Below are 21913 nucleotides of genomic sequence, written 5' to 3' on the forward strand. Positions count from 1 at the left end.
GTGTGGAGTTTGGAGTTACACACTAAAGAATGGCAGGGTTGCAAATGTATGAAAAACAGAAAAGCTGAAATCCTGAGGCATCAGCAGTGGTGTGTCGGTTCCACCTGCAGAACAAACAGCTTTGCCCCACAGCCATGGTGTTCAGGGCACATCAGGGTTTTATGGTGAATTACTGCAGAAATTAAATCTCATGGTGTGGTGGTTTCCCACCTGCCCTGATGCCTTAGGACTTTTAGCTTTTTGATGTCTTTGTAACTTCATAGATTTTTAATATATAAGTGTGCAGTTTCTAGCACGTTCTCACCCTTTAGAACAGTGGTTACCCTTGCTCACATTCTTGACATTCTGTTTACTCTTGTTTTCAAGAAAAGAATTTCTAACAATTCTAAAATGTCTAGAATTTCCAACAATTCTAGAACTTCTAAAAGAATTTCTAACAAGGACATTCAGTTTCACAGCAGTAAAAGACAGAACAGAATACAGAATATTGGTTATCAGGATAACAAATCTCCCATTGGATGTAGTTCCTGGATGTATAATTAATTAAACTATAGAAATTGGGAAAATCCCATGCTGGGTATGCACATCCTTATAATTTGTGCACCTGAAATCTTTCCTTAAAGAACTGCTCTTCATGTTACTGATGCCTCGAGATTTTTGCTTTTTCTGTATTTTTCCTATATTTAGCTCTGTAAATTTTTCCCTGTATTTTAGCTCTGGAAAATCCCATTCTGTAGTTAAGGAGCTCCTGGTACTTTTCTACCTTTTCTCTTAGATTTTAGAGCAACGAGCTGACCTTTCTAACACATTCCTGAAATATTGTTTAGTTTTATTTCCAAGCTGGGGACACATAGGAAGACATAACAAGAAATGGGGTAAAGAAACTCCAAGGGGTGGATCAGCAGCTGAATCTCCTGTGGGACGCAGCTGATAGAAATCCTAATTAATTAACCATATCAAATTGTGGAAATTGGATGACCAGGTATGCCTGGAAGCTTCTAAATCAAGCTCTGCCCTTTATTTTATGATTTTAACACCACTGCAAGGGGTTTTTCTCTTTGGATTTCAGGCAACATCACCGCTTCTAACACCCTCCTGAAAGTTTTCCTTTCAGTTCTCAGCAGCCTCCCCACCAGGGGATATTCCCCTCATTAAAAACCCAGGGGTGTTTTGTTTTGGGATTTATTTCGGATTTATTTTGGGAAATCCACAGCTGGATTTTTGGTGGGGGGTGGAGGTTGAAAGCTCAGTTAACCCTTTGTGTGCTGTTTTTTTCTGTGCCCCTCAGCTGTGACGTGCCCTGACGTGGGCAGCATCGCGGTGGAGCACGGCCGCTGGCGCCTCACCTACGAGGTGCACTACCACTACAACGCCCAGCTGATGCTCATCTGCGACCCTGGCTACTACTACACGGGCCAGAGGGTCATCCGCTGCCAGGCCAACGGCACCTGGAGCATCGGGGAGCCCGTGCCCACCTGTAAAAGTAAGAGCAGGGGCGCCCCGGGGTGGCACCGTGGGCTGGGTGTGGGTTTGGGGTCAGCAGATCCCAGCCCCTGGGGGTTTCAGGATGCTGCTGGTGGGTGAGCACAGATAATCAAGGAGATTTGGGTACAGGATGGAATGGTTTGGTGCAGATTTTGGGAGGAAATCCTTCCCTGTGAGTTCAGGGAGGGGCTGGGATGGATTTCCCAGAGAAGCTGTGGCTGCTGCATCCCTGGAAGTGTTCCAGGCCATGTTGGAGCAATCTGGAATAGTGGAATGTGTCCCTGCTGTGGGGCAGAATTATTAATCCTGGCAGGAGCTGAGGTGGAGCTGTGGAGCGTGGTTTGGTCTTTTGGGCATTTGTGAGATGGTTTGGTGCAGGTTTTGGGGTGAAATCCTTCCCTGTGAGGGCAGGGAGGGGCTGGGATGGATTTCCCAGAGAAGCTGTGGCTGCTCCATCCCTGGAAGTGTCCCAGGCCATGTTGGAGCAAATTGGAATAATGGAAGGTGTCCCTGCTGTGAGGTGGGACTAAATTACTCCTGGTAGCAGCTGAGGTGGAGACAGCAGAGCTGCTGGAAGAGAGTCGGGGTACAGGGAGACATCTAATCCCTGATCTGATCCCTGATTTAATCCCAGCACTTCTCTGGGATCTCAAGCCCTTCAGCTCAGCTGTTCCTGCGGGGTCCCAGCAGCTTTGCTGTCACAGCTGCTCTGAAGTCAGGGCTTTTAAGGAGGAAGAATAAAGAATTCTGCTGTCAAGCCTCAGCTCTCACACAAACACCAGGTTTACAAAGGGTAACAGTGTCACCTGCAAATCAAACCCAATGGGGCACCCCAGCAGCTCTCAGTTGTTCTAACACCACTGCTGTGCTTTGGATCTCTCCTTTTGTCAGAGGTGGAGGGTTTTTCTCTCCAAGTGCAGACAGAGACAGCAAAATCTCTCCTTCCCTGCTGCCTGCCTTTGTTTTTGGAGCTGTGACTGCCGGCGTGGGTGACAGATGTACTTTTCCCCCTGCCAGCTCTTCCTCCGGCTCTGGGAGCAGGAGCCTGACCTCCTTTTGTTCCCTCAGCCTTATTGCCACCTAAATCCAAGTGACAGGATCTTGGCAGTGCCCCGAGGTCAGGAACACCCAGCAGGGGCTCCAGAGGATTTGCAGAGCTTGAAGGTGGAGAAAATGAAGATAAAATGGAGAGCTGGAGTTCTGAGGGGGAGCTGGGTTTGCAGAGGCTCCTGCATCCCACAAACCCAGCTGGGATCTGCAGATCCTGGAATTTCAGCTTGTGGGGGGAAACTTTGTGCCATTCCAAGGTCAGGTTGGACAGGGCTTGGAGCAACCTGGCCTAGGAGATGTCCCTGCTCATGGCCTTTAAAGTCCTTCCAACTCACCCCATTCCATGATTCTGTGGGTTTTCTGGGAACCAGGCTTCCTGCTGCATCCAGGGTTAATGACAGAAAAATATTCCTGTGTGAGCAAGTTCTGGTGTGAGAAACTCCTTTGGTTCCTTCCCAACCTGTCTTTAGTGCTTCCCTCGTGTCCTGAACCATAAATATTAAAAATTTTTATTTTTGTCACCTCATCTAACATGGCTCTGAAATTATTACAATTCCTGGAATTATTTAATGAACTTTCCCACTCCAGCAATAGCTTCTGGAGGCATTCCTTCAAAACCCGTCCCTCCCAGCATGTTTTCTCAATATCCTTTGGGATCTGTCCTAGTTATCTCCTGTGGAGAGCTGCCCACCCCTCCCAACGGGAACAAGATCGGGACCCTCACCAGTTACGGAGCCACTGCCATCTTCTCCTGCAACACTGGCTACACCCTGGTGGGCTCCCGGGTCCGGGAGTGCATGGCCAACGGGCTCTGGAGCGGGGCTGAGGTCCGGTGTCTGGGTAGGTGTCCCCTGGGAAACTCCTGCTGTCACCCACAGGGTGTGGGAAGGGCTCCTGAGGGCGCCTTGGGAGGGAGGATTTTAGGGATTGATCAGAGGAGGAATCCGTGCTGTGGGGTTTTAAATGGGTGTAAGAGGGAAGCAGGGTTTGATTCCTGCCCCCTCAATAGGAGAGCTTTGGGATGGGGATGTTTATTTAGAGTCTGGAGTTAACAGCCTGGAGCTGAAAGAGGACAGGTTTGGATACTGGGATGCAGTTCTTCCCTGTAAACAATGGGCATGGACTGCCCAGAGAAGCTGTGGCTGCCCCATCCCTGGGAGTGTCCAAGGAGAGCTTGGACAGGGCTTGGACTGACCTGGGATGGTGGAAGGTGTCCCTGTGGATGATCCTTGCGTTCCCTTCCAACCCAAACCAACCTGGGCATCTCTGAACCCCATCCATGCCCAGAGAAGCTGTGGCTGCCCCATCCCTGGAAGTGTCCAGAGAGCTTGGACAGGGCTTGGAGCAGCCTGGGATGGTGGAAGGTGTCCCTGTGGACGATCCTTACGTTCCCTTCCAACCCACCCCAGTCTGGGCTTCTCTCCACCCAACTCCGCGGAGATCCAGGGGTCGGGCGATGCCTTTTGGGGACTCCTTTGGTGGGACGTGCGTGTGATTGCTGCTGTTCTCCCCTTCCCAGCCGGGCACTGCGGCGTGCCCAGCCCCATTGTGAACGGGCAGATCAACGGGGAGAACTACAACTACCGGGGCAGCGTGGTGTACCAGTGCCAGCCCGGCTTCCGCCTGATCGGCATGTCCGTGCGCATCTGCCAGCAGGATCACCGCTGGTCCGGGAAAACGCCTGTCTGTGTGCGTAAGTACTTGTCATGCCTTCAGCTCTGGGAGGGAGAGTTCAGCCTGTGCTGTGCTGAGCCACACAATTCCAGCCAGCTGAGGCTGTGCAAGGGGCTGGGCAGAGCTCACACCCCCAGGGTGTGGGGTGGCCGTGCACGCACGTTCTGGGTGTTTCGCAGCATCGTCACTGGGTCTCTGCAAGAAAAGATCCTTTGTACTTCAAAAATCCCAGTGAATTTCTCCTTCTCAAGCCCAGCTGAAGGTGTGGGATCAGAGGAGAGGAGATTTTTTTTGGGGTCAGAGGGTGTTAAAGGCAGGCACAGCCCTACAAACACACCCTGGTGGTCACTGTCCCTGAGAGCTGCGCTCCGTGTCCATGGAAAATGAGGATCTCTCCTCTGCTCTCCCCCAAATCACCTTGTCCAACCTCCTCGTTTATCTTCCCAGGAAATAACCCAATTAACCAACTCCCTGCAGCTCTCAGGTGTTGATAAGTTGAAGCATCTTCTTATCAACAGGCAGCACAATCCCTGGATTTCATATCGTGGTGCTCCAGTTGTTTGTTCCCATCTCTGCGGTCTGGTTTGGAGCTTTCTGTGCTGGGGAACAAGAAGAAGAAGATGGGAAGAAGAGAATGACCTGGCAGAATCCAGCCAGAAAACAAAAAATCAGGATTAAGCTGGCAAAGTTAAAAGTGACTCCAAAATCCTGGGAGTGTCTGAGGTCCTCAGACACCAGAGGACCAGAGATTTTTTAGAAAAGAATGGTGGAAAGGGTGGAATTTACTCTCATGCCCATGTCAGGGGCTGGAATGGGATGGGCTTTAAACCTCTTTCCATCCCAAGTCATTCTGGAATTCTGAGTTACTACACACATTAGGCCTTGGGGGTACAGAAATTTGGGATTGTTGGTCTGAGCTCTGGTGTGCTCTGCAATGAGGCACCTCAGGACCTTTTTGACCCCACTCAGGGCACAGCACCATTCCCTGTTCTCCTGGTATTTCCCCTCCCAGCCTGCTGCAGTTTGATCCATGGAACTGGATCCATTTTTTTTTTCCAGGGACAGAACCCCTCCTGTTTCCAAACATGTGTAACGATATCCCAAACCTGGCTCTGCTTCCTGCAGCACTCCATATTCCTCATTTATTCCTGTCACCAGCTTGGACCAGGAATAAATCCCCATCCCTGTGCTCCAGCCCAGCCTGGGCAGTCAGATTTGTTATGGTTCTTTTGTGGGAATTTCATCTTCCCTTCCATCTCCTGGTGCTGGCAGCTGTCCAGGAAAACCAGATTTGTCCTGATGGACAAATCAGGACATTCCGTGTGACAATGATCAATAAAGCTTTGTCCTCAGCTGTCCCAGGATGTCACATCCCTTAGGCAGCCAAGAATCTCCTGATGGCTCATCCCAAGTTTCCTTTTGTGCCATGGACATGGCTGGAAACAAAGGCTGTGCCAGCAGCAAGGCTGTGCCCTCCCTGTGTCACCTGCTGAGGTGACAGCACAGTGTTCCAGCCACTTCCCAGAACTATTTGGGATGCTGGAATCGTCTTTGCTTCCCTGGGAGTTGCCAGAGCAGCTCCTGTGCCCTTCACCTCATCCTAAGCCAACACCAACCTCAGGGAAAAAAAACCGAACTCCAGAAACATCACTTCAGGGATTTGGAAGTAAAATTTTCCCACAAAGTTTCTCCCACTTGGGCAGATTTCATCTCTTCAAGCCCTGTGCTGGAATTCTGATTTTCCTCCTGATTTTCCTCCTATTTTCCCTCTTTTCCCTCTGCTTCCAGGTATAACTTTTCCCTGCAGGGAGCAGGCAGGACTGGCGTGGGGAAAGAGGGAGGGAACAACAGAGTTTGGGATGCCTGGGGTGGTGTGGGATTAAGATCAGGAGCTGGGATTTTTGGAGAGGGATATGTGGTGTAAATCAGTGGGATCCTGGAGAGGGGTGCAGGGAATTCCTGGTGCCAGTAAAACGTACAAAAATCCCATTCTCTCAATGTGACCCCGTATCTCAACAGAGCAGGCCCCAAATCTTAGGGTTTTGGGATTGATGTGTGGGGTTTTATGCTCTCCTACCTCCAGAACTTTTTCCAATGAACAACCCACTTTCTTTCCCAGGAATAAATCAAGTGACATTTCCATTTTGTGCTTGCAGCCATCACCTGTGGCCACCCTGGCAACCCCCCCAACGGCGTCACCCAGGGCTCCCAGTTCAACCTCAACGACGTGGCCAAATTCCAGTGCAACCCCGGCTTCCGCCTGGAGGGAGCTTCCCAATCCCAGTGCCTGGCCAACGGCCAGTGGAGCAGCACCCTGCCCTCCTGCCGAGGTCAGTCTGGGCCTTCCTCTGGGAATTCTCCCTGTTCCCAAGCCAGAAATCCCTGTAAACCACCCAGAGGATGTTGGAGATCCCAGGGCTGCTGTAAATACCATGGATCAAACCTTGGGATTTTCTCGCCTGGCTGCGTTCTCCAAGGCTTGGAGTGTGCTGGAAGTGGGGGGAACACAAGGAAATTTGGGATCAGACACCCTGGAGCAGCTTTTGCTCCACTGCCACAGCTTTGTGCAGAGCTCTGTTCCCTTTTTCCCACAGGATCAGCACTCAGGTTCACTTCCCAAATCCCCTCCCCTCCCTGCACTCCCTCCCTCTGCATTCCCCTAATCCAGGATCTCTGGCCATGCTGGATTATTGCTTATTCCTCGCTGGATGGTCGAAATGCCAGTTTGGGATCAGTTATTCCCAGCTGGATAATCTAAATCCTAATTTGAGGCTGGAGATCAAGGCTCTGCTGCTTGCTGAGAACCTGCAGGATTGCCTGGACTCCCTTTTTTCCCCTTTTCACAAGAAATTTTTCCACTCCCGCCCTCAAAAATCTCAGGGGAAAAAAACCCAAAACTTAAATCACAGTACAAAATCTTCAATTTCCCACCCTTTTCCCTGCTTTTTTTTTTTTTTTTCTTTTTTGATAATCCCACGTTTTTCTGCCCCACCCTTTGCTTCCCATTATTTTTCGGGTGTTATTCTGTTGTTTGTTCGCAGTTGTGAACTGTTCTGACCCTGGGCACCTGGAAAACAGCGTCCGGCAAGTGCAGCCGAGCGGCCCCCACAGGTTCAGCTTCGGCACCACTGTGTCCTATCAGTGCATCCACGGATTTTATTTGTTGGGAACACACGTCCTGACGTGCCAGGGCGATGGCACGTGGGACAGAGCCCTCCCCCAGTGCCTTTGTAAGTGTCCCCAACCCTCCCTGTCCAGCCCAGCTGCTCATCCCACAGGGTTTAGCAGGGTTCAGGAGGGAAACCCCCCCCAAAAATGCACGTGGGAATGATCCCAGTGCTTTCAGGAGATTCACAGGCAAGGGAGTTTGGGGTTGAGGAGAGGAGAGGGGTACTTCTGGGGGGGTTCTCTGTGTAGGGATAGGCAGAACCTGATGGATTTGGGGGGTTCTGGGTGGAATCCTGATGGATTTTGGGGTTTGAGGAGAGGATCCTGCTGGGATGGTGCAGGTGGAGAGGGCAGGAGCAGCTCTGGAGCACAGGGAGGGCTCACGTGAGTGAGTGAGTGAGTGAGTGAGTGAGTGAGTGAGTGAGTGAGTGAATCCCAGTGTTAGACTGGGAATTCAGGATCCAGGGTGGATTTTAGCTGCCTCAGGGAGGTGCAGGCAGGAGCAGCTCCACCCCCTGCATGACCAGTTTGTCCCTTTGGGCACTAAACCAGCTGCAGTCCCATTCCCTGCCCTCAGGAATGGCTTCAGAACTCCAGAAATTCCAATTGGCGTGAGCTGTTCCAAAGCTGGGATTGTTCCTTTTGTTTTTTCCGTGTTTATCCCTCCACACCAAGTCCTACCAAGCAGTTTTGGGCACATTTTCCTTTCCTTTTGTCCAGTCCTCACCCTTTGCATGGATCCTGGGGAACTGGCGAGTGATGATCCATGTTCCCACAGCTGGAAGGGAATTCCTGTTACAACCCGATCCCAGGCTCTCTCAGCCCCCTTGAGTACAAAGGATCTCCTTCCTTAAAATGCTGGGATTTAGAGGATTTGTGGGCATTCAGAAACTCAGTTCAGTTTTACCACTGATTCCGTGGATTCCTGAGGTTAAAAGTTGAAAGTTTTCCCATGGTTTTATTTCCCCTGTGTTGAACTTCCCTGTGAGGGTGGGGAGGCCTTGGCACAGGTGCCCAGAGAAGCTGGAAGTGTCCTCATCCCTGGAATCCAGGGTCAGGCTGGACAGGACTTGGAGCAGCCTGGGATGGGGAATAGTGACCCTGCCCATGGAAAGGGCTGGAATTAACTGATGTTTAAGGTCCCCCCCAAGCCAGAATTCTGGAATTCCCGGGGGCTGAAGCTGGTGCCTCTCTTGCAGTGGTGTCGTGTGGCCACCCTGGGTCCCCTCCCCACGCGCAGATCTCGGGGGACAAGCACACGGTGGGCTCCGTGGTCAGGTACAGCTGCCTGGGCAGGCGCACCCTGGTCGGGAATTCCACACGGATGTGCCAGCTGGACGGGCGCTGGAGCGGCTCCCTGCCACACTGCTCTGGTGAGAGGCCTCGGGAAGGACCATGCCATGGTCACTCACTCGTGGTCATCACCTCCCACCCATCATCACCTCTTCTTAGTGCCTGGAGGGGGCTCCTGGTGCCTTCCCTTCCCTTCCCTGAACTTCCTTGAACTTCTCTAAACTTCCCTGAACTTCCGCAACCTTCTCCTTTTCCCTTCTCCTCCCTTCTCCTCCCTTCTCCTCCCTTCTCCTCCCTTCTCCTCCCTTCTCCTCCCTTCTCCTCCCTTCTCCTCCCTTCTCCTCCCTTCTCCTCCCTTCTCCTCCCTTCTCCTCCCTTCTCCTCCCTTCTCCTCCCTTCTCCTCCCTTCTCCTCCCTTCTCCTCCCTTCTCCTCCCTTCTCCTCCCTTCTCCTCCCTTCTCCTCCCTTCTCCTCCCTTCTCCTCCCTTCTCCTCCCTTCTCCTCCCTTCTCCTCCCTTCTCCTCCCTTCTCCTCCCTTCTCCTCCCTTCTCCTCCCTTCTCCTCCCTTCTCCTCCCTTCTCCTCCCTTCTCCTCCCTTCTCCTCCCTTCTCCTCCCTTCTCCTCCCTTCTCCTCCCTTCTCCTCCCTTCTCCTCCCTTCTCCTCCCTTCTCCTCCCTTCTCCCTTCCTCCCCTGCTCCAATCCCTCCTTGTTCCCTGAGCACAGCAGGGCTGGCTTGGAGCATGTGGGAATTCCTTCATGGAGGGGAAACATCCCTGGGACTGACACTGGAGGTTTCATCCTGGGATTCGGGAATTGTGGCCGTGTTTGCGTCCAGCTGAGAACCAGGGGGCTGCTGGAATTGGGGAATGTTTAATCTGGAATTCCACTGCTCTGCTGGAATTCCTGTTGAGGGTGGCAAGGGACAGGAGCAGCTGTCCCCTGGTGGCTCTGGTGACTCTGTGCTCTCCCTGGCAGGGGGCAGCCAGGGCGTGTGCGGTGATCCCGGGATCCCTTCCCACGGGATTGGCCTGGGGGACACGTTTGACGTGGGCAGCGTGGTGCGGTTCAGCTGCGAGCCCGGCTACACCCTGCGCGGCTCCTCCGAGAGGATCTGCCATTCCAACGGCTCCTGGAGCGGCACGCAGCCCGAATGCGAAGGTAATCCCTGTGCCACCACCCCAAGAGCTGCCCTGGTGTCCCCACAAGTGTTCTCGTGTCCCCAAGAGCTGCCCTGGTGTCCCCACAAGTGTTCTCATGTCCCCAGAACTGCCCTGGTGTCCCCACAAGTGTTCTCATGTCCCCAGAACTTGCCTTTACTGAGGACAGGCAATGCAGGAGGAAACCCTTGGAGTTCTGGGAGTTGGTTTGTGTTTTATGTTTATTTTAATTTCACCATTTCCCTTCCCAGTGATCTCTTGTGGGAATCCCGGGACGCCTAGCAATGCCAGGGTGATCTTCAACGATGGTCTGGTGTTCTCCAGCTCCATCATCTACCAGTGCAGGGAAGGTTATTACTCCACAGGGGTGCTGAGCAGGCACTGCACCGTCAACGGGACCTGGACTGGGACCAGCCCCGAGTGCACTGGTGAGCACTGGGATGGAGCCCTGGCACAGGGAGAGGGGAGGGATCAGCTGCCAGGCCCAGCTGTGCCCACATGGTGCCTTTTGGGGCCACCTAAAAACAGAGGCCAGACAGAATTAAGGGAATAAAAAACAGTTCTATTTATTGAAAGGCCTCCAGGGACATTTCAGGCAGACAAAGCCCCCCAGGGGCTGCACCCAAAATGGACCACGGGTCAGGGGTTTCACACTTTTATAAGTTTGGGCCATTTCCATATTGGGGTGAATCTCCCAATTCCAGCTTCAGGTAATGAAGTCATTCACCCCAAGTTTGCTGCCCCCAACTCCCTTTTGTTTCCATCTCTCAGAGCCTGAGGCAGTGAGGTGTCCTTGATTGCCAGGCCTGGAGAGGAATTGCTGTGTCTGACCCAAATGGGAAAGCAGCAGCTCACACTGTGTGTGGAGTTTGGAGTTACACACTAAAGAACTGCAGGGTTACAAATGTATGAAAAACAGAAAAGCTGAAATCCTGAGGCACCAACACACCATGGCACCCTGAGAAACTCTGGTAAAGCTTGGCCTGGCACCAGCAGCGACTCAGCCTGGGAATTCTGCCGGGACCTAATGGAAAAATCTTGCTCCAGGGTTGTCTTTTTCCAGCTGGATGGGGGGAGCTCTGGAATAATTTTGGGGGTGGATGTTGGCCGAGCTGGAGGGTCTGCTCCTGAGTGTTCCATTCCTGGGGCAGGGATGTGTGTGAGCTCAGGGACCCTCGGGAAGGGCTGGAATGGGGGTGCTGGCAAGGGTGGATTTACATCAGAGGCAGTAACTGGGCTAAGTGGGGAGTGCTGTAGGCAAACTGCCTTCCCTTCACCCAGGTTTGACCCGAGTTTGCTTTAATGTTTAATGACTGTTAATCCAGCTCCTTGCAAGGCCTTAATGAGCCATTAAGCTCTGGCTGGATCCACATCCTCCCTGCTACAAACCTGTTCCACATTTAACTGGTTCAGTCCCGCTCAGGACCATCACAGGCACAGTTCCAGCTGCCAGAAATTCTCCTTTTTCCCTTGCTTGGCAGTGATCAACTGTGGAGACCCCGGCGTGCCAGCCAATGGGCTCAGGCTGGGCAGCGACTTCACCTACAACAAATCCGTGGTGTTCCAGTGCACTCCCGGCTTCATGATGGAGTCAGACAGGGCAGCTGCTCTCACCTGCACCAGAGACCGCACCTGGAACGGCACCAAACCTGTCTGCAAAGGTAGCAATCCTGGACATGCTGCAGGAGACAAGTTTTGCAGGCCACAGTTTCCCTGGAAGTCTGGCTGGGCATTCCTCTGCTCCCTCATTCCATCCAAACTCATGGCATTTTTCAGGGAAGGCCTTGATGTCTTCAGGGCTATCAGTCTGTGCCTGGGAGGGAGGTGGGAGTTGCTCTTCTCCTTGTGCTAGAGAAGGAGCAAAGCCCAGGAAGTAAAAGTGATTTTACACAAAAACTCGCATCAAACTGGGATGAAATATTGTGTTTTGCCAGCAGATGCTTTGCTGGCATCACCCAGGAACATCTGAAAAATGTTCCCTGCGAGTCTTTTCATTATTCTGAGATGGTTCCTGTGGCTCAGAGATAGAAAAGGGAAACAAGAAAGCAGTGGCTGGGCAGGCTGGATCTCCTTTGCTCACACCCCAGTGCAGATAAGACGTGTGGCAGCATTTCTGTACTCCTTCAAGAGTCTGGAAAATTCACCTGTCTCGGCACTGATATAAACACAGACCACATAAAAACGTTCAAATGCACTCCAGCTCCTTCAGGGGCTGTAAAGAACAATTTTTCCTCTCCTTTTTCATTCTCTGCACTGTGCAAATGCTGCAGGAATGATCCAGAATGTGGCCAAGAGTCTCATTTGGAGGCACGAGTTTAGCTCCTCTGAGCTGAAAAGCGGAGTGCTGCAAAAATGTCATCTCAAAACACCCCAGAGTGGGTGAAAACCTGACAGGTTGTGGCTTCAGCTGCTCATCTGAGCCTCAGTCAGGTTGTCCAAAATGTGTGAATCTTTGGGGAAATCTGGGATGAGTTTTCACACCATGTCAGGGCAGATTTTTACCTTCAGCTGAGAACGAGCATTGACTCCAAAATCAGATTTTTAGAGATGTTTAGGAAAGAATTCTTCCTCCAGAGGGTGGTGGGGCACTGAACAGGCTCCCCAGGGAATGGGCACAGCCCCAAGATCTCAAGGAATATTTGGACAATGGTCTCAGGGATACACAGGGTGGGATTTTGGGATTGTCTGTGCGGGGCCAGGGGTTGGACTGGATGATCCTCATGGATCCCTTCTCACAGATATTTTGTGATTTGGGATTTAACTCCAAACTTCAATGGGTTTGACCCTACTTTGTGCCAATCCTGGGAGATGCTCGTAGAGAGCAGGAGGTGACTTTGCTCCTACACAGAATTCGCTTGTTAATGGAAATAATTTAAGAGGTGGAGAGACCCAACCCTGCTTTTCCTTTTTCCCTTTTTTCCCTTTTCCCCTTTTTTTTCCCTTTTTACCTTTTTGTTCCTTTTTTCCCTTTTTTTTCCTTCCCTTTTTTCCCTTTCCCCCTTTTCCCCCCTTTTTCCTTTTTTCCTTTTTTCCCTTTCTTTCTCCCCCTTTCTCCCCCTTTCTCCCCCTTTCTCTCCCTTTCTCCCCCTTTCTCCCCCTTTCTCCCCCTTCTTCTCCCCTTTCTCCCCCTTTCTCCCCCCCTTTTTTTTTCCAACCCTTTTTTTTTCCCCCTTTTTTTTCCCGCCTTTTTTTTTTCCCCCCCTTTTTTTCCCGCCTTTTTTTTTCCCGCCCTTTTTTTTTCCCGCCTTTTTTTTCCCGCTTTTTTTCCCCCCTTTTTTTTTCCCCCTTTTTTCCCCCTTTTTTTTCCCTTTTTTCCCCCTTTTTTTCCCCTTTTTTTCCCCCTTTTTTTTCCCCCTTTTTTTTCCCCCTTTTTTTTTTCCCCCTTTTTCTTCCCCCTTTTTCTTCCCCCTTTTTTTTTCCCCTTTTTTTTTTCCCCTTTTTCCCCCCCTTTTTTCCCCCCCTTTTTTCCCCCCCTTTTTCCCCCCCTTTTTTCCCCGCCTTTTTCCCCCCCTCAGGAATTTTTTCCCGCCTTTTTTTCCCCCTCTTTTTCCCCCCCTTTTCTCCCCCCTTTTTTTTTTTCCCCTTTTATTTTCCCCCTTTTTTTTCCCCTTTTTTTTTCCCCCTTTTTTTTCCCCCTTTTTTTTTCCCCCATTTCCCATTTTTTTCCCCCTTTTTTTTTTTTCCCCCCCTTTTTTTCCCCCCTTTTTTTTCCCCCCTTTTCCCCCCTTTTTTTTCCCCCTTTTTTTTCCCCCTTTTTTTTTTTTCCCCCTTTTTTTTCCCCCTTTTTTTCCCCCCTTTTTTTCCCCCCCCCTTTTTCCCCCCTTTTTTTTCCCCCTTTTTTTTTCCCCCTTTTTTTTTCCCCCTTTTTTTTCCCCCTTTTTTTCTCCCCTTTTTTTCCCCCCCCTTTTTCCCCCCTTTTTCCCCCCCTTTTTTTCCCCCCCTTTTTTTCCCCCTTTTTTTTCCCCCCCTTTTTCTCCCCTTTTTTTTCCCGCCTTTTTTTTCCCGCCTTTTTTTTTTCCCCCTTTTTTTTTTCCCCTTTTTTTTCCCCCTCTTTTTTTTTCCCTCTTTTTTTTCCCCCTATTTTTTCCTTTTTTCCTTTACTTTTTTTTTTTGCCTTTTTTTTTTCCCTTTTTTTTTCCCCCTTTTTTTTTCCCCCCTTTTTTTTCCCCTTTTTTTTTCCCCTTTTTTTTTCCCCTTTTTTTTTCCCCTTTTTTTTTCCCCTTTTTTTTTCCCCTTTTTTTTTCCCCCATTTTTTCCCCATTTTTTTTTCCCCTTTTTTTTTCCCCTTTTTTTTTCCCCCTTTTTTTTTTTTTCCCGCCTTTTTTTCCCGCCTTTTTTTCCCGCCCTTTTTTCCCGCCTTTTTTTCCCGCCTTTTTACTCCCCTTTTTTTCCCCCCCCTTTTTTTCCCCCCTTTCTTTCCCCCCTTTTTTTCCCCTTTTTTCCCCCTCTTTTTTCCCCCCTTTTTTTTCCCCCTTTCCCCCCTTTCCCCCCCTTTCCCCCCTTTCCCCCTTCCCCCCTTTTTCCCCTTTCCCCCCTTTCCCCCCTTTCTCCCCCTTTCTCCCCCTTCTCCCCTTCTCCCCTTTTTCCCCTTTTCCTGCAGCCATCACCTGCAGAGCTCCCCAGGCCATTCCCAACGGGAAGGTGGTGGGCTCGGATTTCAGCTGGGGCTCCAGTGTCAGCTACGCCTGCCTCGAGGGGTACCAGCTGTCCCTGCCCGCCGTGCTCACCTGCGAGGGCAACGGCTCCTGGAGCGGGGAGATCCCCCAGTGCTTCCGTGAGTAGCCAGCTTCCCACTTTCCCACCAGGAATCAACAAGTTCTGCTTAAAACCCAGGTTTTTGGGGCTTTTCCCGACTTTCTTCCTCTTTGTCACTGGTTCAGCAGCTCAGGGTTCAGAGGAACCTTGCTGTGCTTCCTGCCCTGTTCCTAAGTGAAGTTTTCCTTCAGCTGGAGTGGGAATTTTTGGTGCCATGGTCATGTTTCAGGAGCCTGGAGACAAAGTCTGGCTGCTCCCCCACCTCCCACGTGCCTTGGTGATTTGGGAGCTTTGGTTTGGCACCTGTAAGGACACAGGTGGTCACTCCAGGGACACACGTGGTGGTCACTCCAGGGGCACAGGTGGTCACTCCAGGGACACACGTGGTGGTCACTCCAGGGACACACATGGTGGTCACTCCACCCTTGTGACAGAGGGGTGAGGCCACATTTGGGCCAAATCTGGGCATTTTCTGTGTTCCTGCCTACAAAACATCCTCAAAACTGGGTGTTTGCCCTCAGTGAGCGAATCTCCTGCAATCAGGACTCCTGGAACTGCCAAAAAATCCTTTGGCAAAGGGCATTGTGTCGCAGCAGAAGTTGGGAATGTTTTGTGAATGCTGGGTGGGTCTGATACAACAGCAAACACCAAAAAAAAAAGGGAATTAAACATTTCCTGATGCTAAAGGCACCTCTGAATTCCTTCTCCACTGCACAATATCCATTTTCATATTAAATCCCACAAACCCCTCACCGTTCCTCACCATCCTTTCCCTGGATCTGGGATAATTAGTGACCCAAGGAACAAAGTGACACCGTGCAATTATGGGAGAAAAAAGAGGGGGGAAAAAGGCAAATCCAGGGGAGAAGGTGGAAGTTAATTAACGGCCAAAAGGAGAGAATTACAAGGAATGCAGCCAGCAGCGCCTTCTGATTCCCGAGTTAATCATGGAGTTGGGTGGGCTGTGATAGACCTGGACGGGATGTGACATTCCTGGAGGGATCTGTGGCCATGTCCTTGTCCCTTTGTTGTTGCAGCCGTGTTCTGTGGGGACCCGGGGACCCCAGCCCAGGGCAGGCGGGAGGACCGAGGTTTCACCTACCGCTCGTCCGTGTCCTTCTCCTGCCTGGCCCCGCTGGTGCTCGTGGGATCGGCACGGAGGTTCTGCCAGTCCGATGGCACCTGGAGCGGGACCCAGCCCAGCTGCATCGGTAAGGGGCACCCCTCTGGGCACAGCTGCAGGATTTGGGGGCTCACCTTACTTCCAATCCCAATCCTGTGGTCCTTGGAGCTGGGGATGGCCCCTGGGAGCAAGGGCAGGGAAGAGACGGGATCATCATGGTCCTTGGAGATCAGGATGGCCCCTGGGAGCAGAGGGCAGGGAAGAGACGGGATCATCATGGTCCTTGGAGATCAGGATGGCCCCTGGGAGCAGAGGGCACGGCGTGGACGTGGGAAGAGCTGTCCTGATCCACAGCATGTGTTTGTCACCATCCGCTAACACAAGCAGGAGTCGTGAGAGGTTCGTTTGATCTCAGAGTGCAAAAAGGACACCAAGGGACTTCAGTTTAAATCACAACAGCAATAATGCACCTTTATTTTAGTGCCAACATCATGGGTTATGTGATAGATGAGAGGGAGAGAGGTAAAGAGAGAGAAAAGGGGGGGTTATAGCTACCAACAGACGAGACGGGGTCACCAGTGTCCTCTTCTGTGGGGAGATCTCTCTCAAAAGTAACTTAAAAAAGTCACTTCTACGGTCTCTTTCAAAGCAAGGGGCAGTTGGCCAAAAGGTGGGGAGATTTGTGGGCTACTGTGGTGAGATCCATTGCTCTGGGGAGCAGGTGTGAGGTACAGAGTAGGCCAGAACCCCTGCACAAAGTCCCCTGGGGTCTTCAGGGTCTCGGTCCTTGCGATGGTGGTGAGGCAGATGAGGGAAACTTCAGACCATCTCTTACAGTGTTCTCAGTTATTCTCCTGGGGGATGAAGTGCCTCTGTGCTGCAGCAGGCAGGGATTTAAGGAACAAGAAGATCCATGTGTTTTTCCTTGTTGCCGTGTGTTCCTTCAGAGCCAAATCCTGCTTGTGTTCCAGAGGTGCAGCAGGAGCCTGGAGGGGTCTGAGTTCTCCCATAAATCCCTGTCCCTGTTTTTAACAGATCCCAGCCTCACAACATGTGCAGATCCAGGAGTGCCTCTTTTTGGGATGCAGAACAATTCCCAGGGATACCAGGTATGGCCATGGAAGAGGGGTGTGGCACAAAACCGGCTCTGCTCAGTGCTTGGCCTGGATTCCTGTGTCTTCCCATGGATTCATGTGTCCTCCTGTGGATTTCTGTGTTATCCCATGGATTCCTGTGTTATCCCATGGATTCATGTGTCCTCCCATGGATTCCTGTGTTATCCCATGGATGGATTCCTGTGTCTTCCCATGGATTCCTGTGTCCTCCCATGGATTCCTGTGTCCTCCCATGGATTCCTGTGTCCTCCCATGGATTCCTGTGTCCTCCCATGGATTCCTGTGTCCTCCCATGGATTCCTGTGTCCTCCCATGGATTCCTGTGTTACCCCATGGATTCCTGTGTCCTCCCATGGATTCCTGTGTCCTCCCATGGATTCATATTTCCTCCCATAGATTAATGTGTCCTTCCATGGATTCCTGTGTCCTTCCATGAGTTAATGCCTCCTGTCATGGATTCACGTTTCCTACCACGGATCCATGTGTTATCCCATGGGATTCATGTGTCCTTCCATGGATTCTTGTGTCATCCCATGGATTAATGTCTCCTCCCATGAATACACATGTTATCCCATGGATTCACATGTTCTCCCTTGGATTCATGTCTCCCCTCATGCATTAATGTCTCCTCCCATGGATTCACATGTCCTTTTTCCATGGATTCTCATGTCTTTCCATGGATTATTGTCTCCTCCCATGAGTTAATGTCTCCTCTCATGGATTCATGTGCCATCCCACGGATTGATGTGTCCTTCCATGGATTCCTGTCTCCTCCTGGGAGCAGGACATCCCAATGTGCTTCACTAGCCCTCCAAGCAGGTTTGCATAGCATTAATTAGCAGTGCATTGTATCTGAAATTAATTACAGTGCTAATTAATAATTGCTGCAGTTCACATTGATTTCTGTTAATTTTCAGGCCAAATCCTGCAGGTGCTTTTGCTAATCCCAGCTCTCATCCAGCAGAAAATCATTGGAATGGGGACAAAAATCCCACAGTGACTGCCTGGGGAGTTCCCACCCATTCCCTGCTGGGGGTGCTAGGGGATGCCAGAGTGGGTCCTTCCATTTTCCTGCTAATTAGTATGGGGTTTAATGAATTAATTTTAGGTTTAATTAATTTGGAGACACCGTAAGTGGGATTTTTGCTCGGCTGGGAGTGGAGCTGCTCCTGGCAGGGGTGGGGACACGGGAATGGCCTCTTTGGAAGCACGTGGAATGAAGGCCTGGCAATCCCTGGGAAGCTGAGTGATCGTCTCCCATTGGGACAGGTGGGAAGCATCCTGCTCTTCAGGTGCCAGAAGGGATATCTCCTGCAGGGCTCCACCACCAGGACCTGCCTGCCCAACCTGACCTGGAGCGGCGTCCAGCCCGACTGCGTCCGTGAGTCCTGGCAATGGCACAGGGAGCTGGGAACCACAGCCAGGCCCTGGAAAATGGATTCTTGGAGGAAATGTATCGGATTTTAGGGAGAATATGAGATTGCAGAGGCAGTTTTCAGTCTGCACCCACACCTGGCACTCAGTTCTGAGCTCAGGGGTGCTTCAGTACCCTTTGGTTTTGCCTTTTTTCCCTTAAAAGTAGGGGTGGCCAATCCTGATTTTCAGCTCATCAAGCTGGAGCCGGGTTCAACTTTAGCCAGGAAGAGAAACCCAGCATGGGAAGCTCCTTATTAATTCCTCCAACTGGGAAAAATTACCCTGTGGTGTAGAAACTCTTCCAGGAGTTTCATCAGCAGTCCCCTGTTGATGTCAGGGTATCGCTTTTTGCCCTCCCTGTGAAACCACAGGTGGTTTCTCTCAGCTGTTTTCCCTGTCCCCTCCAGCCCACCACTGCAAGCAGCCTGAGACCCCATCCCATGCCAACGTGGGTGCCCTGGACCTGCCCTCCCTGGGCTACACCTTGATCTACTCCTGCCAGAGTGGCTTCTACCTCACCGGGGGCTCCGAGCACCGCACCTGCAAAGCCGACGGCAGCTGGACAGGGAAACCCCCCATCTGCCTGGGTGAGGGGCTGGGAGGACCAGCTGGGCTCTGAGACCCTCCCCAGGGTCTCAGCTTGTAGACATCCTGGGCCTTGAGTTCCTTCAAAGGTGGTTTTTAACCTACAGATAAACCCAAGATTCAGTTCTGGGGTCAGAACTCCAAGGAAGGAGGGAGGTGTTTTCAGCCATGACTTTTTTCCCTTTAAAGCTGTGGGATAGCCCAGCCTGATTTTCACTTGGTGGGAGGGTCTCCACCACTGGTCTCCACAGCAGAATCCCAGAATTAGGTTGGAAAAGGCCTTTGAGGTCATCAAGTCCAACCTGTGACCCAACACTCAAGTGCCACCTCCAGTCTTTCTTTAATGAGTCACCTGGGGATGTTCTCGGGAGGTTTTTGGGTCTAGAAGCACCTGCAAAGGTCAAAAATCTCCCCCACATTTTACCTGCTACAGTCTTGCATGTGGCGCGTATTCTGATCCACTGAAATGGAGCCCTGTGGCTCTCCTGGACCCTTGGGACTGGAGCAGAGGGAAAGGCAGGACAGGCTGGGGACAGGGGCTGAAAGGCAGAGAGGGACCTGGGGGTGCTGAGGGACAGCAGCTGGACGTGAGCCAGGTGTGCCCACATGGCTAGTGACACCTGGCCTGGATCGGGATTGTAAGAGACGCTTTTGGGGTGCTGGACGGTCCAAAACACGGCAGAGACCTCTATAGTCGAGTGAGATGTTGATAGTTTATTTCAGGGCGTGGGAGAGAGAGAGAGCCTGCTATGAGCCAGCAGATAGAGCTCAAAGCAGGCTTGGAGGGAACAATACAAAAGGGGGTAAAATATGAATACATGAGCTCAAGACTTAAGATTGCTAAGAGAGAGAGTAACAGAACAGAAGTGAGAGAGCTGGGGAAAAAAGGGATAAAGAAGAGCAGGAAAGAGAGCAGCAAGAGGGCATAGCAAGAGAGAGAGCTCTCTTTTACAATCACTTATATAATCTATACAATGAATATTCTATTCCTTCACTAACCAGTCTTTCTAAGTATACTAATACAGTAACATTTGTGTGCAACCTATAGAAATCGTTGCTTTTGCATATTTTTAGTTATCTCAGGGTCCTTCAGACCTTTCTTTATAAGGCTGGGAAGAGGGGTCTCAGCTTAGTTTTACTGGGGGGAAGAATATGTTCTGGCATACCAGCCCAGTTTCTTTGAATTATTCAAACCGTGCTTTCATTTGTATTTCTTCCTGAGCCTTTCTGGCTGAAGAGTCATATTTATAATTTCTTTCTAATTCTACCTTCCCAACAAGGGATGGACCAGCAGGAGCAGGGAAGAAGGGATTGTCCCCTGTCCTGGTGAGGGACACCTCGAGTGCTGTGTCCAGTTCTGGGCTCCTCCATTTGGGATATGGAGGGGCCGGAGCGTGTCCAGGGCAGGGAATGGAGCTGGGAAGGGGCTGGAGCCCCAGGAGGGGCTGAGGGAGCTGGGAAAGGGGCTCAGCCTGGAGCAAAGGAGGCTCAGGGGAGATCTTGTGGCTCTGCACAAGTCCCTGCCAGGAGGGGACAGCCGGGGGTGTCGGGCTGTGCTCCCAGGGAACAGGGACAGGAGGAGAGGGAACGGCCTCAGGCTGGGCCAGGGGAATTGAGGTTGGATTTTAGCAAAAATTTCTACATGGAAAGGGTGGCCAGGCCTTGGCAGGGGCTGCCCAGAGCGGTTTGGAGTTGCCAAGGAAGGCCCAGATGTGGCACTCAGTGCTCTGGGCTGGGCAACAAGGTGGGCACCGGGTACAGCTTGGACTCCGTGACCTTGGAGGGCTTTTCCAGCCTCAGGAATTGTGGGATGGACAGTGCCAGGGCCTTCAATATTCACCAGTTTCCCCTCTGTCCCAGCCGATGTCCGTCCCAGCGGGAGGCCTGTGGGCACTGCACGGGAGCCGCCACTCGCCAAGGTCTCAGGTAGGGGTCCATGGGGGGCTGATCCCCGTGGATACATCCCTGCACCCCATCACATCCACCCTCCTGGATTCCTGGGCGCTCTGGAAACTGCCACACACCCCATCCTGTTCCCTGGAGAGCCAGCAGGATCCCTATGGGAGCTGGGCATCAACACCCACTACCCTCCCCAGAGCACTCCAGCCATTCCAGGATTTTGTACTGTTGAACTTTTTTATTTAAGTTAACTTTTCCAATTAAATTCTTTTGGGATTGGTTCATTTTTAAAAATTGCCTTGAATTTTTGGTCACAACAGCCAAATTAAAGGCACTGGTTTTGGCTTTGTGTTCACCCATGGTGATGGCACCCACAGAGCAGGTGGGATTTAAGATATTTAAAATACAATTAAAAATATTAAATATAATAAAACATAATATTCCTTTATTAATATATAATTAATATATTAATACATAGTTAATATTTATTTAATATGTAATATATATTTAATTTATATTTATTTTATATTTATATATTTATATTTATTTAACTATATTTACATAGTGTAAAATAAATATAATAACTATATGTTAAATAATATAATACATAATTTATAACAAATGCTATAATACATAATATTAATATATTTATAATATACTATCATTATAACATATTTAATATATTTATAATAAAACTAAATAAATTTAAATTAGTTTAATTTTTGTCAGTGAGCAGAAATCCTGCTCTGTTTCTTTCCCTGAAAAATGGAAACGCTCCTGGCTTTTTTTTGTGTCTCCCATTGCTGTAATTCCAGTGCCTGCGGATGTGTTCTCGAGGAATTCCCTGTGGAAAGGCTCCTACGAGTACCTGGGGAAGAAGCAGCCAGCCATGCTCTCTGTCACCAGCTTCGACCCCACCACCAGCAAGGTCAACGCCACCTTGATCGACCACAGCGGGGTGGAGCTCCAGGTGTCCGGTGAGGGACAGGAGGGGTGGCACTGGCACTTTGGGAAGGGTGGCACTGGCACTTTGGGACAGGGTGGCACTGGCACTTTGGGACAGGGTGGCACTGGCACTTTGGGACAGGCTGGCATTGGCACTTTGGGACAGGCTGGCACTGGCACTTTGGGACAGGGTGGCACTGGCACTTTGGGACAGGGTGGCATTGGCACTTTGGGACAGGCTGGCACT

At 50.9% G+C, this 21913-nt stretch overlaps 1 protein-coding gene across 5 annotated transcripts in view; it reads left to right on the forward strand.

The window, feature by feature from the left end:
* Window positions 1–21913, forward strand: part of CSMD2 (CUB and Sushi multiple domains 2) — a 294243-nt gene that overhangs the window by 262486 nt on the left and 9844 nt on the right. For all 5 annotated transcript variants that reach the window (XM_088067354.1, XM_088067353.1, XM_088067355.1 and 2 more), the window contains 16 exons: window positions 1289–1483; window positions 3202–3375; window positions 4055–4228; window positions 6366–6539; window positions 7251–7439; window positions 8577–8750; window positions 9647–9829; window positions 10080–10256; window positions 11310–11489; window positions 14429–14602; window positions 15621–15794; window positions 16742–16815; window positions 18091–18202; window positions 18645–18824; window positions 20683–20748; window positions 21537–21698. In XM_088067354.1, the coding sequence (XP_087923480.1) occupies window positions 1289–1483; window positions 3202–3375; window positions 4055–4228; window positions 6366–6539; window positions 7251–7439; window positions 8577–8750; window positions 9647–9829; window positions 10080–10256; window positions 11310–11489; window positions 14429–14602; window positions 15621–15794; window positions 16742–16815; window positions 18091–18202; window positions 18645–18824; window positions 20683–20748; window positions 21537–21698 (2562 nt within the window). The remainder of the gene's footprint in view (window positions 1–1288; window positions 1484–3201; window positions 3376–4054; window positions 4229–6365; window positions 6540–7250; window positions 7440–8576; window positions 8751–9646; window positions 9830–10079; window positions 10257–11309; window positions 11490–14428; window positions 14603–15620; window positions 15795–16741; window positions 16816–18090; window positions 18203–18644; window positions 18825–20682; window positions 20749–21536; window positions 21699–21913) is intronic.

The sequence above is a fragment of the Pseudopodoces humilis genome, chromosome 27 (assembly GCF_049639895.1).
Source record: "Pseudopodoces humilis isolate 2021_Gansu_Grassland_sample_001 chromosome 27, ASM4963989v1, whole genome shotgun sequence".
NCBI classification, from domain to species: domain Eukaryota; kingdom Metazoa; phylum Chordata; class Aves; order Passeriformes; family Paridae; genus Pseudopodoces; species Pseudopodoces humilis.